At 48.3% G+C, this 18,477-nt stretch overlaps 1 protein-coding gene, 1 non-coding gene and 1 pseudogene across 10 annotated transcripts in view; all 3 read left to right on the forward strand.

Annotated features, from left to right (window-relative positions):
* Window positions 1–18,477, forward strand: part of Sugp2 (SURP and G-patch domain containing 2) — a 29,405-nt gene that overhangs the window by 6,200 nt on the left and 4,728 nt on the right. For 7 of the 9 annotated variants that reach the window (XM_087901048.1, XM_048427349.3, XM_085680499.2 and 4 more), the window contains 5 exons: window positions 459–2,024; window positions 7,025–7,145; window positions 12,218–12,708; window positions 14,239–14,350; window positions 17,467–17,951. In XM_087901048.1, coding sequence (XP_087757174.1) covers window positions 459–2,024; window positions 7,025–7,145; window positions 12,218–12,708; window positions 14,239–14,350; window positions 17,467–17,951 — 2,775 coding nt within the window. The remainder of the gene's footprint in view (window positions 1–458; window positions 2,025–7,024; window positions 7,146–12,217; window positions 12,709–14,238; window positions 14,351–17,466; window positions 17,952–18,477) is intronic. The other 2 variants (XM_085680502.2, XM_085680504.2) reach the window with 1 other exon arrangement.
* LOC146890679 (signal recognition particle RNA) lies at window positions 8,729–9,028 on the forward strand. The gene has a single exon (XR_014998723.1).
* Window positions 14,365–16,868, forward strand: LOC125395721 (signal peptidase complex subunit 1 pseudogene; annotated as a pseudogene).

Below are 18,477 nucleotides of genomic sequence, written 5' to 3' on the forward strand. Positions count from 1 at the left end.
TAGGGAGCTAAAGGTGGCACCACACATACTTTCTTTATTGTTCTTTGTGTGTGTGTATGGTGCCTGTGTGCGTAGTGTGTACAGGTGTCTTCCCCAGGCACTCATTCTTCATTTTCTTTGTTGAAGCTAGGTTTCTTCCTGAATTTGGAGTCACCAATTTCAGCCTCTGTAGCTGGCCAGCTTGCCTTTGGGATCCCATGTCTCCACCTACTGAGCATGGTGCTTTTCCTATGGGTTCTGGGGTTCTGTTCTCATGTCCTCATACTTGCATCTCAAGCACTTTATTCTCTGAGCCATCCTGATGCCTCTTTACCCATTTTAAACAGTGTTGGCAGCAGACTGAGTTTACACCTCACACTTGGGAGTATAAAACACTTGTGTTGGCCGGTGTGTGGGCTATTCCCCTGCAGCCCATGCTCTAAAGTGCCTTCTGTTTGGTCTGTGACCATCTCTTTCAGATCTTAGAAGGACAGGCTCAAGAGCCAGAGCGGATGTCTATGAGGACGTTCACAGTGACAGTAGGTTCTCTGCCAGTGGATCTGGAGTGTACTCATTAGACTTGGGGAGAGAGGGCATGAGAGGTGACATGTTTGCGGGACCCTCCTTCAGATCCAGCAACCAGTCTGTTGGAGAGGACAGCTATCTTCGCAAAGAATGTGGTCGGGATCTGGAAGTGGCCCACACTGACTCCCGAGACCAGAGTTTTAGCCACCGGAAACTGGGACATTATTCTTCTCAGGACTGGAAGCTTGCACTTCGTGGCTCTTGGGAGCAAGACTCGGGTCACCCAGTTTCTCAAGAATCCTCCTGGTCACAGGAATATAATTTTGGGTCTTCAGTGTTGGGGGACTTGGCCTCCTCCAGGCGGTTGGAGAAGGAGAGTCGAGATTATGACCTGGACCATCGTGGGGAGGTGGACTCTGTGTCTAGAGGCAGTGGGCAAGTCCTGGCCAGAGGCCGGTCTCTAAACATGGCTGACCAGGAAGTCACTCTCCTAGGAAAGGGAGACACTCAAGGCCTGCTTGCAGCAAAGGGTGTCGGGAAACTTATCACTCTGAAAAGCACGACTACAAAGAAAATGCCTGTTGTCAGTCGTCTTACTTCCAAACCTCAGGGTACTAACCAAATCCAGAAAGCCACCTCAAGTTCTGATGTGACCCTTGGAACAAATCCAGGGCTGGATGAAATCCAGTTTGCTGCTCTGAAGATCCCCTTGGGCCTGGACTTGAGAACCCTCAGCTTCCCCAGAAGGAAGCTGGGCTTTGATGCCATGGACAAGGCAGATGTGTTCTCAAGGTTTGGCATAGAGATCATCAAGTGGGCAGGGTTCCACACCATCAAGGATGACCTCAAGTTCTCCCAGCTCTTCCAGACTCTCTTTGAATTGGAAACTGAGACCTGTGCCAAGATGCTGGCCTCCTTCAAATGCTCCTTGAAACCAGAGCACAGAGATTTCTGCTTTTTTACTATCAAGTTTTTAAAGCACTCTGCTCTGAAGACACCCCGAGTTGATAATGAGTTTTTAAACATGCTTTTAGACAAAGGTGCTGTGAAGACCAAAAACTGCTTCTTCGAGATCATCAAGCCCTTCGACAAGTACATCATGCGGCTCCAGGACAGGCTGCTGAAGGGCGTCACACCCTTGCTCATGGCCTGTAACGCCTATGAGCTGAGCATCAAGATGAAGACCCTCACTAGCCCACTGGACCTGGCTGTGGCCCTGGAGACCACCAACTCCCTGTGTAGGAAGTCCCTGGCACTCTTAGGCCAGACCTTCTCCTTGGCCTCCTCCTTCAGGCAGGAGAAGATCTTAGAAGCTGTGGGCCTCCAGGACATTGCTCCATCTCCTGCTTCCTTCCCAAACTTTGAGGACTCCACTTTGTTTGGAAGGGAATACATAGACCACCTGAAGGCCTGGCTCATGGCCAGCGGCTATCCTCTCCAGGTCAAGAAGGCTGTGCCCGCAGAGCCCCGAGAACAGAAAACCACATCTCAGCCCTGGGCTGCAAGCACTCTGAGCCAAGGTAAAGATTTCTTTTCTTTTCTTTTTTTTTAAAAAACAATATCATCACTGCCAAATTACAGTATTTATATTCCTTGTGTGTGTGTGTGTATGTATGTGGGTGGGTGTATACGTGAGTGCCAGGGCATGTGTGTGTGTATGAAGGCTAAAAGACAGCCTCAGATGTTGTTTCTCAGGAAGACTGTCCACCACCTTTGAGACAGGGTCTCACTGAACATGAAGTTCACGAGTTAGGCTAGACAGGATGACCATCAAGGCCCGGGGGCCTCCTCACTACACCTTCCTGGTTGTAGTATGTGCATGCATCATCCATCATAGGTGGCATTTTATATCAGACCTGAGATCAAACACAGGTCCTCGTTGTTGCAAGGTAACAGATGTTGTCCGTCTAGACCATCTCTTTGATATTTAAAAAATATAATGTGTGTGTATATTATATGTATGTATTTTAACATTTATATGTATACATACTTGCACACATACATTTGTACATATGTCTGAGTATGTACACTATATACTATATACGTGCAGGAACTGGTAGAGGTCAGATGAAGGTGCCCGATTCCTTGGAGCTGAAGTTCTATATAGCAGTTATGTGCTGCACAACATAGGTGCTGGGAACAGAACTTGTGTTCTTTGCAAGAGCAGCATGTGCTCTTTATTGCTAAGCCATCATTCCAGCTCCTCTCTTTGAAGTTTTTATATACTTTTTAAAAATGCTGAGACTAGAAGTCAAGGACCCAATATTTACCTTTGGTTTTGAAGCAGAGTCTCATGTAGTTCAGACTGTCCTTGAACTTCTGTTTTTTCTGCATCCACTGTTGAGTGCCAGATGACAGATGTATACCACCTCCCCTGCTTTCTGAGGTCCTGGATGGAGCCCAGGGCTTTGTGCATGCTAGATGAGTACAGTACCCACTGAGCCCCCGTTCCCCAGCCTTAAGATTCCTTGGGAAGGGACCCATTTGGGAGTCAGATGGAAAACTGGCTGGCCCTCACTAGGAACAATGCATGACCCCCTTTCACCATAGGATCGAGGCTAGGGTGCCATGTTCTGAAGTACCATGTCATTAGGTATCACTGAAGGCAGGGGAAACAGGACATCAAGACCTAGTCATTCTGTGCCCAGGCCGTGGGAAAGGTGGTTAGAATACTGAGGGGTGTCAAGGACCAGCCAAGTCTTTCCAGATGGTGCTGGTGCCTCTCACCTGATTCAGAGACATCAACAACTCTGGTATTGGCCAGAGGAAGGGATGGAAACTACCTGGTTTCCCTCTCCCTCCTGTGCTCCCAGCTTGCATGCTGTCACACCCAGCCTTCCCAGGTTTCAGAGAACATGGCACCCATCTTTTCTCTCTAACATTACCTCTAGCCCAGGGAATGTCAGCCCTGCCCTCCCCTTTATGGAGCCCTCATTGTACCAGGCAGTAGATGTCCCAACACAGATGAGTGGCCATGACCACTTCTAAGAAGAAGTTTTTCCAGTGCAGTCTGAATGCATTTCTCTTCCCGTTCCCTAATGCTAAATTTAGGGGAAGTGAAGGTAGCAAGAACCAGGTACTATGGGTAGAGGAGGAAGGGTCTAAGACCTTGGGATACCCTCTCCAGGCAGGGACCCAGGCACTGCAACAACAGACACACTAACCTGAGGATGTAGCTACTTGCTATGCTCTCTTTTTAGGTTGATTTTGGTTTGTTGTTTTTGGTTTTTCAAGACAGGGTTTCTCTGTCTAGCCTTGACTGTCTTACAATTCTCTTTGTAGACCAGGCTGGCCTGGAATGCAGAGATCCACGTGCCTCTGCCTTCCCTGATTAAAGGTGTGCGCCGCCACTACATGCTTGATTTTTTTTTTGTTTGTTTTTTTGAGTCCTTTTATGTGGCCCCAAATGACCTGGAACTTGCTGTGTAACCAGGTGGTCTCAAATTCAGAGAGATCCACCTGCCTCTTTGCTGGATTTAAAGGTGTGCACAGCTCCACCCAGAAAGATTTAACTTTTTATTTGTATGTGTCTGTAAGTTTGAGTATATGAGAACAGAAGCCAGAAGCTGGTATCAGATCATTGAACTGGGGTTACAGGTATGTGAGGAGATCGGCTTGTTGCTTGGGTGCTGGGATCCGAACTCCAGTCCTCATGAGTACCAGCAAGCACTACTAACTTCTGTAGTCCCTCATTTGTCTTTTTTTTTTTTTAAAGGTGGGATCTTGGAGCCGGGTAGCAGTGGCACACGCATTTAATCCCAGCACTCGGAAGGCAGAGGCAGGCGATCTGTGAGTTTGAGGCCAGCCTGGTCTACAAGAGACAAGTTCCAAAACTACAGAGAAACCCTGCCTCGAAAAAAAAAATGTGGTCTTGATAATGTAGCCTAGGCTAGCTAGCCTTAAGTTTTCAATTCCCTGCATCAGCTTCCTTATATGCTGGGAGTCACGGTGTCGCTGCTTATCTGAGTTTCTGTAGCTCTTACTACATCAAGTTGCCCACCATGTGTAAATTACCCTGCTTTGTCCGCAGGGGCTTTCGCTGCTTTGTAGTAAAGGTTTCTGAATCAGAGCTGGACATGTGTCTTTGGCAGCCTCTGCACTGGTACACAGTTGTGACTAGCCATAGACCGTGTCCCACTGGAATTGCCCAGCTGCTTTAGCTAGTGTACCCCATTCCTACAACAAACACTCAATGCTCCTTGACCTTAATCATGGTGGGACAGGCCTGTCACCCTAGCCTGGGAGCCAAGAGAGACAGGATGGCTACAGCTTGAGGCTAGCCTGGGTACTGCATGGCAAGAGCTTGACTCAGAAAACAAGAGGGGATACTGAAGAGATGACTCAGCAGTTAAGAGCACTGGCTACTCACATGACTGCTCACAACTGTAACTCCATGGGTATCAGATATACAAGTAGTCCACAGACACACGTGTAGACATAAAATAAAAATAAAAAAAAAAAAGGAGAGGAGGCAGCAAGATGGGTCGTGAGGTAAAGGTATTTGCCACCTAGTATGATAACCTAAATTCAGTCATGGTAGAGGGAGAAAACAGACACCCTCAAGCTTTCTTCTAACTGCCACCTGCTCCATGATAGGCACGCTTGCTTTCACAAATCAATTTATTTGATTGGGTTGGGATTTTTTTTTGTTTTTGTTTTTGTTTTAGAGCCACGGTTTCCTTGTGTAGCCCTGGCTGTCCTAGAGCTTGCTTTATAGACCAGGCTGATCTCTAACTCACTGAGATCCACCTTCCTCTGCTTTCCCAGTGTTGGGATTAAAAGTGTGTGCCACCAGTGTTTTTTTTTTTTTGTTGTTTTGTTTTTTTTCCTCTGCAGCTTCTGTTTTGTCATAGGCAGGGGCAACATTTTATCCTACCTTTACCTATGTTAATTTTTCCACTCTATCATAATCTCTTACTATATTTATTAAAAGCCCTCAATAATCAAAATTCTATTTAAACTAACACTATTATTGTATAAAATCATTGCTTCATTTAAACAGTACCGCTTAAGAGAAAATCATCTTTATAATAATCTACAAGTAAAAATGCCCAGTAGAACGGATATTTCCAAGAGATGATCATATTTCATTAAAGGCACTGGAGCATTCCCCATGCCCATTCACACTATGCCCCAGACACCAGAGAAAAATAGTGGCGGCAAACATGCAAAGACACAGCAGTAGCAAGAAACATTCTGGGGCCAAAGCTCTCGGGGGACATTGTCTATCCGAGATTTACCCATCAGGGTTTTGTTTCCTGGTGGGCCAGTCCCCTGCAGTCATTTCCCATCTGCTACTCCTCTGACATGGCTACCAGCACCAGCCTATCTCCAGGTTCAATGAATGACCCCATCTCAAGGGTAAAGGTGAAGAGTGACAGAATAGGACGCCCAGCATCCATTGGCCTCCCCATTTAGGCACATATGAACACATGCCAGATATATTTACATGCACATAGATAGTGCTGCACAAGACCAACCCAGCTTATCTGTGGGTATTGGGATCGTCATGGTTGTGCAGTAAGCGCTTTCAACTACTGAGCCATCTTTTCAGCCCCATTGATGGTGTTTGGGTGTTTTGTGTGTGTGTTTACATATTTATGAGTGTATTATATGAGTATGTGGTATATATGGGAATGTACAGGCCAGAAGAGGACATCAGCTGTCCTTCCTGTCTATCACTCTCCATCTTATTCCCTTGAGACAGGATCTCTCACTGAACCTGGAATTAGGCTGCTGGCCGGCAAGCTCCAGCCATCCTCCAGTTGCCACCTCCTGTAGCACTGGGATTAGACACGGGTTGTTACACCCAGCTCTTTATTTGGGTGTTGGGGATCTGAACTTGGGTCCTCATGCATACACAGCTATTGAGCCATCTCTATGGCCCCAGAGTTTGTTGTTGTTTGTTTTGAAACAGTCTTACTATGTTGTCCAGGCTGTTTGGAAATTCTTGGGGTCAGACAGTCCTCCTGCTTGACCTCCTGAGACACTGTGGCCACAGGGACACAATGGCACCTCTGCCTCTTGCTACATCTCATATGCACCTGTTTTCTGGGTTAATACTCAAGCCATCAGGCTTAAAACAGCCTGTATACAGTGGTAGTGGGTTTTTGCTTACCCAGCTCCTTCCTGAGCTCCGTGTGCCGCCAAGGGACAATGTCCTGGCTGGAGCAGGACATCTTTTAGAAGGACTTTTTGGTTTTCAAGGCAGCATTTCTCTGTAGCTTTGGGGTCTGTCCTGGAACTAGCTCTTGTAGACCAGGCTGGCCGTGAACTCACAGAGCTCCGCCTGCCTCTGCCTCCTGAGTGCTGGGATTAAAGGTGTGCGCCACCACCGCCTGGCTCAGAATTGACATTTTCTATTTCACCCAGGTTTTCATCTTTTCAACACCAATGTCCCATGATTGAAGGTTCCAGTTGCTGATGGCTTGGGCTTTTATACTGCCCTCTCATTTACTGTCCTGGTCTCCAGGTCTGAGTGGTCCACTGGTTTTTACAACATCCATTCTGTGTATTGCAGCAGTCCCCCAGCGGGCGGATCACAGGGTGGTGGACACCATTGACCAGCTTGTCATGCGTGTCATCCAAGGCAGGCTGTCACCCAGGGAGAGAACACTACTTCTGCAGGACCCTGCTTACTGGTAGGCAATGCTTATTTTGTCTTTTTTTTTTTTTTTTGACATGTTCTTATATAAAGAAAATATGTGTTTTACCTACATGTATATCTGTATACCATGTTCATGCAGTGTCTAAAGAGGCCAGAGAGTGTGTCAGATACTCAGGAACTGGAGTTAGAGAAAGTTTGAACTGCCATTTTAACTGGGTGCTGTTAACTGAAGCTGGGTCCTCTAGAAACACCAAGTACACCTGAGCTATCTCTCCAGCCTCTATTTTATTTTTGGTTTGGTTTGGTTTGGTTTTGGCTTGGTTTTTGGTTTGTTTGTTTTCTAAGACAGGGTTTCTCTGTAGCTTTGGAACCTATCCTGGAACTAGCTCTTGAGACCAGGCTGACCTTGAACTGACAGAGGTCCACCTGCCTCTGCCTCCTGAGTGCTGGGACTAAAGGCGTGCGCCAGTATCGCCCAGCCTTTTTATTTATTTTTTAATTGTAGCAGATGGGGTCTTACATTGTGGCCCAAGCTCTGCTCAGACTTCTGGGCTGAGGGGATCCTTCTGCCCCAGCCCTGGTTGCTCAGTGGTATTTTGCACATTCTGTAACTCCACACTGGCTGTATGTGAGCTGCTCTCTGACCATTCTTGCTTTACATTGTGAATATATTCTGCTTACATGATACACAGCTGAAGTGAGCTGGAGCAGAAATCAAATGTAGGGCTTCAGCTTCAGCCAGATTTAAGCAGGGGAGGAGGCCACATGGCCTTAGATGGGTGAGGAAAGCTGAGACCGCTTGGTAAGAAGGGACCAGGTATAGGGACGTAGGGTGACTTTACTGGAGGGACATGGTCCTAAGAGGACTGCCTCTGCCGCATGGACACTGGGCATTGCCTAGCAGCTGATGATCACCACTAGAAGGTTGGAAATAGGCATTGATTGAGAAAGCTAAGATTTGAGGGGAGCCACTGTGAAGGAGAGGTGCCCATCTTGACAAACAGAGTAATGAGAGAGGAGATTTAGTGTAGGATATGCATGCACAGTGGATGCTCTCAAGTGGAGACAGCACCAGAACCATGAGACAGGAACTGCTATTAATGGCCCAGAACCTAGTTAGGGTACAGTTCACTTAGTGACCTCTCTGGGCCTACATGCAGGGACACACCTGATAAAGCCTAGCCTCTGGCTTTCCCTAGCTGTGGAGGGAGATTCCACAATCCCTTTCTTGTATCCTTACTCTAAAGCCAGAACCATGTGGCTGAAACTGCCAAGTTTTTGTGCTTGCTGGAGCAGCTCCTTGGTTCAAATACATTTTCATCAGCTTTCTAAAAAGTTTTTAGTGGTGTCCTCCCCTGCTTAAACTTTTCTTTAATTCTTTTTCATAAGTTGATTTCCTTCACAGCCTAAATGTAGCTGTCCTAGAACTTACTCTGTAGACTAGACTGTCTTCAAACTCAGAGATCTTCTGGCCTCTGCCTCCCCAGTGCTGAAATTAAAGATGAGCAATATTACAACTGACCCTAACTTTTCTTTAATTTTGTTTTACAAGTTGGAAGCTTAGTTGAGTGGGGTCTGGCTGGCCCTTAGTTCATCATTCCCTTTAAACTTTTTCTGGCCGGGCGCGGTGGCGCACGCCTGTAGTCCCAGCTACTCGGGAGGCTGAGACAGGAGGATCGCTTGAGTCCAGGAGTTCTGGGCTGTAGTGCGCTATGCCGATCGGGTGTCCGCACCAAGTTCGGCATCAATATGGTGACCTCCTGGGAGCGGGGGACCACCAGGTTGCCTAAGGAGGGGTGAACCGGCCCAGGTCGGAAACGGAGCAGGTCAAAACTCCCGTGCTGATCAGTAGTGGGATCGCGCCTGTGAATAGCCACTGCACTCCAGCCTGGGCAACATAGCGAGACCCCGTCTCTTTTTAAAAATAAATAAAGAAAGAAAGAAAGAAAAGAAAAAAAATAAACTTTTTCTGTTTTGTTTTGGTTTTTTGAGACAGAGTTCCTCCATAGCTCTTGGAACCTGTGGGATCTGTCCTAGAACTTGCTCTGTAGACTAGGCTGGCCTCGAACTCACAGAGATCCACCTGCCTCTGCCTCCTGAGTGCTGGGATTAAAAATATGTGCCACCACATGTTTTAAACTTTTTATCTCCTTGAGCTCAGGACTTAGCTCCATTGTACTTCTTGGTGCTCCTTTTCTTCTCAAACATGTTCCTTGCTCGGATTGCTCATTTTCATTATAGATCTGCATAAGAGTGACCACTAATAACCACAGAACGCTGTCATGCTAGGCTGTCTTGAAATAGCCTTTGCTAAAGCCATTAATCAAAAACTCTACAATTTAGCCTCTGGTAGATTTTTTGACAAGAGCAGAAAGCAGCCACATTTTTCACCAAAATATCACAGTAGCAATCTCTGGGCCACTTAATAATAATCTTCCCCTCTGAAACTTCTTGAGCCAGACCATCCTACGTCTGTCTTCAACGCTTCTACTAATTTGTCTCATTAAGTCCTGCTTAAAGCATTCAATTGCTTTCCTAATCCAAGGACCCAAAGTCCCTTTTCTACCAATAAGCAGCATGATCAGTACATCACATCAATACCCCCCCACTCCTGGTGCCAGCTTCTGTCTTAGTCAGTGTTCTGTTGCTGTGAAGAGACACCATGACCATCCCAACCCTTTTTTTTGTTGTGGTTGTTTTGGGTTTTTTATTTTGTTTTGTTTTTTGAGACAAGATTTCTCTTATGTACCTTTGGAACCCATCCTGGAACTTGCTCTGGAGACCAGGCTGTCCTCAAACTCAAAGAGATCCACCTGCCTCTGCCTCAAATGCTCAGATTAAAGAGATGCGCCACCACTGCCCGGCCAACCATACTAACTCTTATAAAAGAAAACACTTAATTGGGGCTGGCTTAAAGTTTCAGGGATTTAGTCCATTGTCATCATGGCAGGAAGCATGGCAGTGTGTGGGCAGACATGATGCTGGAGAAGGAACTGAGAGTTCTGCATCCTGATCCACAGGCAGCAGGAAGAAATTGCCATGGAATCTGCCTTGAGATTTTGAAACCTCAAAGACCACCCCTAGTGACATACCTCCAAATCCACATCTCCTAATCTTCTCAAGCAGTGCCACTTCCTGCTGATTAAACATTCAACCATGTGAGCCTTTGGGAGCCATTTTTTAAGCCACCACACAGTACTTATGAAAGTGACCACATTTCCTTCTTTCTGTAGAGTAACCCTGGAATGGGAACCATAGTGGCCTCACACGCTGGGCAAATGATCTACCCCTGAGCCATACTCAGGCTTGGTGTTTTGTTCTCGTTTTTGTTTTTCTTGATGGACTCTCTCCCCAAGTCTGGCTCAGACTTAGAAAGTAGCCAGGGCTGACCTTGAACTCTGACTGTCCTCCTGCTTTAGCTTCCCTGGTGCTGGGGTGGCAGGTGAGAAACACACACAGGTGTCTAGCCTATGCTTCTCTCTGTTGCTGGCTCTCACATGACTTCTAACTTGTAATGACAGTAGGGCTTTGCCAATGGTTCCCTCAGCATTTGGGAAACTCTCAATCGCTGTTCTAGGGCTCTTCAGTTGTTACCTCTAGTATCAGCAAAAGGCTGGTCCAGACCTCTGGATACTAAAGTCTGGCTGTTCAGCGCTCTATGCAGAATAGTGTACTGCCTGCATGAAACGCATCTCCAGCACATGGTTTTACTTTGATTTTTGAGAGTCTGTGTAGTCTGGGCTTATCTGGAACTTGAGATCCTTCTGCCTCAGCCATCTCAGGTGTTCCACCTCATCCACCCTCTTGTGTGCTTTACAGAGTCTTCAGCTTACTGGAAACACTGGAGACAGTGTGACTATGTCCATAGCTGTTGGACTACATTGATAAGGGGCGAAAGTGACAGGAGTTTCTTCTCTGTGTTACAGCCAGGCTTAGTTGACTCCCACGCTGCATACCTTCTCAGTGTCAAGGAACCTGTGATAGTTGTTTGTGTGTGTGTTTATTATTGTGCTTTGTTTTTGTTTTATGAACTGTTGAATACCTGTCAGGTGTTCATGTTGTACAGGACAGTCAAAGAAAAGGGGTCACTTCCAGAGTTAGTTAAGGCTCTGTGGCAGCAGGGAGGAACAGTTTTGAAGAGCTGAACCTCAAACACTGTGCAGAAGCATACTTATGATGGTTATGCAAAGGTGGTTTTATGGGCAGAAGTTCCTCATACCAAAGCCCCCTGAACTAATACATTTTCTGAAGGAAAGCATCATACTCCTGCAGCTTCAGTCCTTGCTATGCACTGTTTGCAAGGTTCTGCAGGTGTGCCAGGGTAGTCTTGTGGCCAAAGTCATGCAAAGGCTATAAAACTTCAGAAAAACTTTATAGATAACAGAAGACAGCCACCATTTTCTATAATGTTTTCTTCAAGATCTAGGTACTTCTAGAATTAAACTATTTCATTCTAATGTTTACCCTAGATACCATGATTCTTCTAGAGTTCCACTACAAATGCCAAATCAAGCTGGAGGACAAGGCTCCCATTCCTTCTGTTGTTTCATATCCAGCAGAAATTTGACACCCTGTACGTGAGGGAGGCAGTGAGGTGACCACCACAGCTTGGTGTGTTCAACTGTCTAGGGCATCAGACTCTCCTCAGTCTTGCCACGCCTGCCTCACTGGCACACAGAAAACTCTAGAAGCACTTGACCATCTAGCCGTGTGAAGGGTGCTCCTCTGTCTGCCCTGCAGCTCCTGCTGTGAGTTGACCAAAGTCAAGAAAGAATCCAACCAATTCCCACTTGCACACCTTTAATCCCAGCACTCTGGAGGCAGAGGATGGTGGATCTCTGTGACTTTGAGGCCAGCCTGGGCTACAGACAAATAAAAAGATAATGGCTTCTTTTGTAGTCCAGACTAGCCTCAAATTCTCTGCAGTCTTCCTGCCTCAGCCTCTCCAGTATTAGGATTAAGAATAAACCCAGTTGGATCAAAGCTTTTGACTTTCTTGGGGCACCTGGACAACAGAGGGCTGCATGCGCCACACTTAGGAGGGCAGCTCTGCCTTGCTGAGCACAGTACTGCTCTCATAGTACCCTGCTTGTGTCTGTTTGGCAGGTTTCTGTCTGATGAGAACAGTCTGGAATATAAGTACTACAAATTGAAGTTGGCAGAGTCACAGCGTCTGAACCACAGTTGGCCCATCATGGAACGGAGGCCAACACCAGCCCAGTGTGCAGTGCGTGCTATGCTGTATGCACAAGCTGTGCGAAGTCTCAAGCGTAGACTCCTCCCGTGGCAGCGCAGGCGGCTGCTTCGCTCTCAGGGTCCTCGAGGCCTGAAGGCCAAGAAAGCTGCCACTGCCCAGCACACATCCCTGTCCTCAGGCACTCAGCAGAGGCACCGTGGCCGCCAGACTGCAGCAGGCTCCTTACAGGTAAAGCCACCACCACGGGACTCAAGTGATGCTGCCCAGGACTGCCTACCAGAGCCTGCCAAACCCCAGCCTCAGCCCTCCTGCCCTGGAGCCTTGGGCCCGTCTCCTCGGCCAACAGCAGGGGATGACTCAGGAGCCCTGCCGTCCTCTTCTCCCTGCCCCTCTGCTGATGGTAGGTGCTCACCCTACCCCTCCTGTCACCATGCTCATCTGGGTCCTTTGGGATGGTGGGATGGGGGTGCCAGGTGCTCAGGAATCAATGCCAGGTGGCAGGCTGGAATAGCCAAAAGAACTTGAACAGGATGGACACTTGGCCACACTGTCCTTGATGTTACTCCTGAGCCCCAACTCCTTGATCCAGGTGACAAAGTGCTGTTCAGGTCCTTGCTGGGTCTCTCACACCACCATTATCCTCACATGTGCCAGAGTCCACTGAGGCAAAAGTTTTGTGGAAAAGGACACAGTTTTCAGAGAACCAGCACACGCGCTCTTGATACTTTGCTTATATTTTGGATGTGTTTGTGAGAGTTTTGAGACAGAATCTCTCAATATAGGTCTGGACCTCACTATGTAGACCAGTCTGGCCTCGAACTCACAGAGCTCTCCCTGCCTCTGCTTTCAAGTGCTGAGATTAAAGACATATGCCACAGTGGCCTGCAAGAGCTTACTTTGTTTGAGATAGGGTCTCATTCTCTAGCCCTGATTGGCCTGGCCAATACTATATAGCTGGGACTGGACTGGAACTCACAGCCACTGACCTGCTGCATCCTTGTCCCTGTGCCTAGTCTCTACTACATTTTCATCTTGTCTAGGTTGCTTACAACATCTAGCACAACACTCACACTATGTGAAACTGGCTGTTATGGGGTACACCTGTCATTCCAGCACTTGGAAGGTAGAGGCAGGAGGACCTGAGCTTCAAGGTCAGCCTCACCTACGTGAGACCTTGTCTCTTATTATAATAATCATAATAATGGTAATAATAATAATCTGAAGAAATACTTCTCTATTATTTAGGAGGGATTAGGAATGTGAGGCACGGATAGAGGCAGTTGCTAAGTGACTTCATTGGTCTGTGTTCAACAGTGCTGGCCATTGAGTGGGCCACAGGCCTACTAGGCAAACACTCACCACCAAGCTGTACCCCGAGACCATTGCAGGTATTTTCAACCTGGTCTGGTCAAATCTACAGGTGCAGGGCCTATGCAGCCCAAGCCCCCCATGGTGTTTCCTTGGATGCCTTCCTTCTGTGTCACTCTGCCCCTGCCCACGTTTGAGGTTAATGATGGCCCCTGTGGTCACCAGCAGCTTACCTGTCCTCTGCCCACTGCTAAATAGCTTGCACTGGAACACGTGCAGACTGCACAGTGCCCAAGCCATGTTTCTCTGCTCCTGGCTGCTCCAGCAGTGTCCTGAGCTGCTGGCAGGGCGTCTGCTGACCTGAGCTTTGAGAGTTTGAGCAACAGTTTGGCAGCCTGTTGGCTGATGTAATGAGGATGACAGCCATGTGCCTGTTCCCCTGACAGCCAGCCCAAGTGTCCACGGGACTGCTGGTGCTTCTGCCACAGTCTGCCTGTTGACTAATTGGAACAAGGAGAGGACCCCAGAGTCATGTGGTGCAGGGAAGGACCATGTGGTGCAATGTGGTGCAAGGTGGCTTGAATCAATCTAAGAGCCACAACCACTGCTTTCTGTTTTGTAGTGGATCCAAAGACCATGGAGACTGCTGAGAAGTTGGCCAGATTTGTGGCTCAGGTGGGCCCTGAGATTGAGCAGTTCAGCATAGAGAACAGCACCGACAACCCTGACCTGTGGTATGTGCCTTGTACCCACACACACACACACCCCTGCCCCCAGCCACACACTGAGCCGGCAGGATGGACTTCCGCCTTCAGCTGAGCCTGGCCCAGCACTGGCATCCTGTGGGTCAGCCTTTACCTAGATCACCAGGAGACCCGTTGCCCTCTTGTCCCTCAGCCCTCACACAAAGACTGGGTACACCAGCAGCATTTGTGCATGTGCCTCACCACAGGTCATCAGAGTAAAATCCAGAAACCAGCCCTGAAGAGCCCCAGCTGCTGAGGGAACTCTAACCTAGTGGTGGAAGGCCTCTATGATGGAGGTTCTCCTGGGCTCTTCCAGAGACCCTGTGAGATCTCCCAACCTCCGCTGTACCCATGTGTTCCCAGGACCAAGCCTGGCACTTGGCTTTCCTCCTGCTTGTTGGAGAGTTATGTCATGGTCTGACTGAAAATGCAGTTGAACGTTTGCTGGGTGCAGGAGGCCTGAGTCTGTCCATGGTGCTGCACTGGAGTGTCGTTGGAAACATGCAGGTTTGGGCCAGAGCTGGAGCTCAGTTGGTAGACTTCGTGCCTGGCTTGCACAGAGCCCTGGTGTATGTTCCCAACACCGAGTAAGCTACATGGTATCGCACAGTAGTCTTGCTAGCACTTGGAAGATGGAGGCGGAAAATTCAAGGTCATTCTTGATCCATAGGGAATTCGAGGTCCGGCTTCAGAAAGCACAGAACGGAAGGATGGACAGAAGGTAGCCAGGCTGGCTTACATATCTTAAAGAATTTAAAAGTCCAATGCAAAGAAAGCATGCTGCTCTCGCTGCCTGGGCCTGATGTGTAAATGCTGTGTCCTGCACTCCTCAGCTCTGACCTTTGACTGTCTTGCTTAGACTGACTCCTCCCTGGAGACCTGGCGTGCCATGCTCAGAGCCACATCCTGCTTCTACCCGCATGTACCTGTCAGGGCTGTATCAGCCCTTTACTTGGGCCATTTTTCTAATTGAGTGTAGACGACAGTTTGAACAGAGCGTTTGCTGTCCTGGCACTCTGACTCCTGCACAGCAGATACTCTGTCCACTGAGCCCCAGACCCCAGGGGTCAGAGGACAGCTTGCAGGACTTGTCCTCTTCTTTCACCATGTGTGTCCAGGGATCAAATTCAGGTTGTCAGGCTTGGAGGCAGGCAGCGCCTTATCCCCTGAGCCATGTTGCTAGCCCCCATATTTGAATTTGTGGGGGAATGGCAAGGGGGGGGGAGTTTGAGTTTTGATTTTGAGACAGGGTCTTTACAGTACAGCCTTGGCTGGCTTGGAGCTCATTATTAGACCAGGCTGACCTCAAAATCACAGAGGTCCACCTGCCTCTGCATCCTGAGTACTGGGATTAAAGGTATGCAGCATTATGCCCAGCTGAAATTTTGGTTTGTTTGGTTTGGTTTGGGTTTGGGTTTTTTGAGACAGGGTTTCTCCATGTAGCTTTGTAGACCAAGTTGGCCTCAAACTCATCCACCTGTCTCTGCCTCCTGAGTGCTGGGATTAAAAGTGTGTGCCACTACTGCCTGGCCCAGTTGGAATTTTTAATCCATTTTGTTCTAAAGTAAAAATCACCTAGAGGAGTCTGACTTTCCCACTCACACTTCTCAGCAATAGGAAAAGCCATCTTGTGTGTGCTTCTGTCATTGGCCCCTCTGCATAGCCCAGCGCTGCAAAAAATGTCTCCAGGCCTCTTAAATTGGGAGCATAGCCCCCAGCCCCCAGGCCTGAGAGTTGTATTGGTCTGAACTCCAAATCCCAGCATGGGTCGGACTGAAGGGCTCGGCGGGTCGACCAAGCTACGCTCAGTGTCGCACCCCACAAGCCATACTCCTTGAGAATCAACTACCTCTGCTTTGTTGTGGATCTTCTCCACCAATCATGCTGGAACATCTGAGTTCACTGCCCACCTAGATGGATAACAAGGGGCAGAAGCTAGCTGAACAGATGTTTCAGGGGATTATTCTTTTTCTGCAATAGTTGGGTTTATCTATGGGTACGTGGCTGAACAGTTTGGGTGGACCGTCTACATAGTTATGGCCGGATTTGCTTTCTCGTGTTTGCTGACACTTCCTCCGTGGCCAATCTATCACTGGCATCCCCTGAAGTGGTTACCTGTTCAAGACTTAGGCACCGAAGACAAGAAATCAGGGGACAGAAAAGTTAAGAGACATGCTAAAAATAATAGATGCGAGCTTTCACGACTCAGCGCCCACTTTCGTTTCCTGTAAAATGAGCTGAAAGGCTTTCATAACCAAAACGTGAGCTGTGTCAAGATCCAGCTGTGCTTGTTTCATTTCTCATCCAGCTGATTTTAACTTAGAACTATTTTATTCCATCTCTTCATAATCTTGCCATGGAGAACAAGAATATAAATGTGCAATGCTTTTTTCAGGTATACATGATGAATAAAATCTCCTAACCGGTTTAAAAAAAAAATCCCAGCATGCCGGGTCCTGGAATCAGGACCCCTCCCATAGGGTATTAAAGATAGCTCCCAAAGGAGTATCAGGTGGTCTCTTTTCCTTCCTCCTGGTGGTCGGGAATCCCATTAAACCTGGATATTTTTTAATTCGGCTTGTTGTGATTTGGCTTGATTGGGATTTTTACGTCGGCAGAGAGCTCGCATTAGGAAAAATTCCTAACAAGTCCTCTCTCCTTTTCCCACCTGTGCGTCTGTCCTCCTCACTGCCTTTTTTTTTAAGAGTGTGTGTGACCACGCACATGCACGCGCACAGTTATGTAGGTCAGAGGAAGCAGTCTGAGCGGACTATTTTCTCTGGGAACCAAATTCAGTTCTCAGGCACTTGTGTAGCAAGTGTTTTACTGCTAAGCTGCCTCGCAAACTTTTTTTTTTTAGGTTCTTGGGATGGAATGAGGGGGTGGAGGTTCATGAATGTTGCATGAGCATTCTGTCTTGATGAACTTCAGGGTCACTTGTCTCATTCGGGGAAGATTCTTAGATTCATCTAGTCCTAATTCTCAATGCTCTGTCTCTCATTAGGTGGGCTGTGAAGCCATAGCATGGCCATGCAGAGATCATGTCCTGCTGCTGCCTCTGTGCTCGCGCAAGTCAGCAGCTCAGCAATGCATTTTATCCTCAGGTTCCTGCACGACCAGAGCAGCTCAGCTTTCAAGTTCTACCGAGAGAAGGTGCTGGAATTGTGCCCATCCATTTCCTTCCAGTCTACTGGTGAGGCGGGAAACTCAGTGCAGAGCCCCACAACTCGAAAGGAGGGTGAGGGTGAACCGGAAGAGGGGCGTTCCCAGCAGGAGGCTACACTGGAGGGCCCTGAGGTGCTGCCTGAGGAGGAGGAAGATGACGAGGAGGACGAGGAGGATGAGGCCGGAGAGGAGGCCTGTACCCTCAGACCACAGGCAAGAACTGCCAAGTGTCCAGGCTCCGAGGGCAGCTCCCCCACTGACAGCATCCCTGGAGAGGGGTCTAGGGAAGACCAGGCCGGCACCCCTGGCCTGTCACAGGCCTCCTCCGGCAGCTGCTTCCCCAGGAAGAGAATCAGCAGCAAGTCACTGAAAGTCGGCATGATTCCTGCCCCCAAGAGGGTGTGTCTCATCCAGGAGTCAAAGGGTGAGTGCCCCAGAGTCCTGTGAGGGAGGAGGTAGCATGCCCAGTGACCATTCCAGATGTGCCAGTAGCAGCCAGTCACCCTGCTTCCTCCTAACACCTGTTGGCCTTGTGTGTAAAGATGGATCCGAAGTGCCTGGCACAGTGCACAGGGTTTTTTGCTCTCAGGGCTTAGGATTTGAGTGTCTTTTTGGATTTTGTGGTTGATTTTCTTTGAGACAGAACATACGTGTGTGGCCTGTGCTGGTCTTAGCCAGTAATCCTCCTGCTCAGCTCCCACAAGGTTAGTCTGCAGGTGTGCTGCCACAACCAAGTTCTCCTTGGTGTCTAATGTTGGCAGGGAAGCCCAGCTAGGCCACGGCTGCAGGACCCTGAACCTATGCTTTGATTTGAAAGTATTTTTTACCATTGTGCACTGCCCTCCTAGGTGTTAGCACAAGACCCACATGTTCAGTAAGGGGAGCTTACAAAGGGCCCCTTCTCTTCTGCTGGACTCTGTCACCACTGGGCTCTGCTAGATGTCCATCCC

The sequence above is a fragment of the Myodes glareolus genome, chromosome 23 (genome assembly GCF_982192425.1).
Source record: "Myodes glareolus chromosome 23, mMyoGla1.1, whole genome shotgun sequence".
NCBI lineage: Eukaryota > Metazoa > Chordata > Mammalia > Rodentia > Cricetidae > Myodes > Myodes glareolus.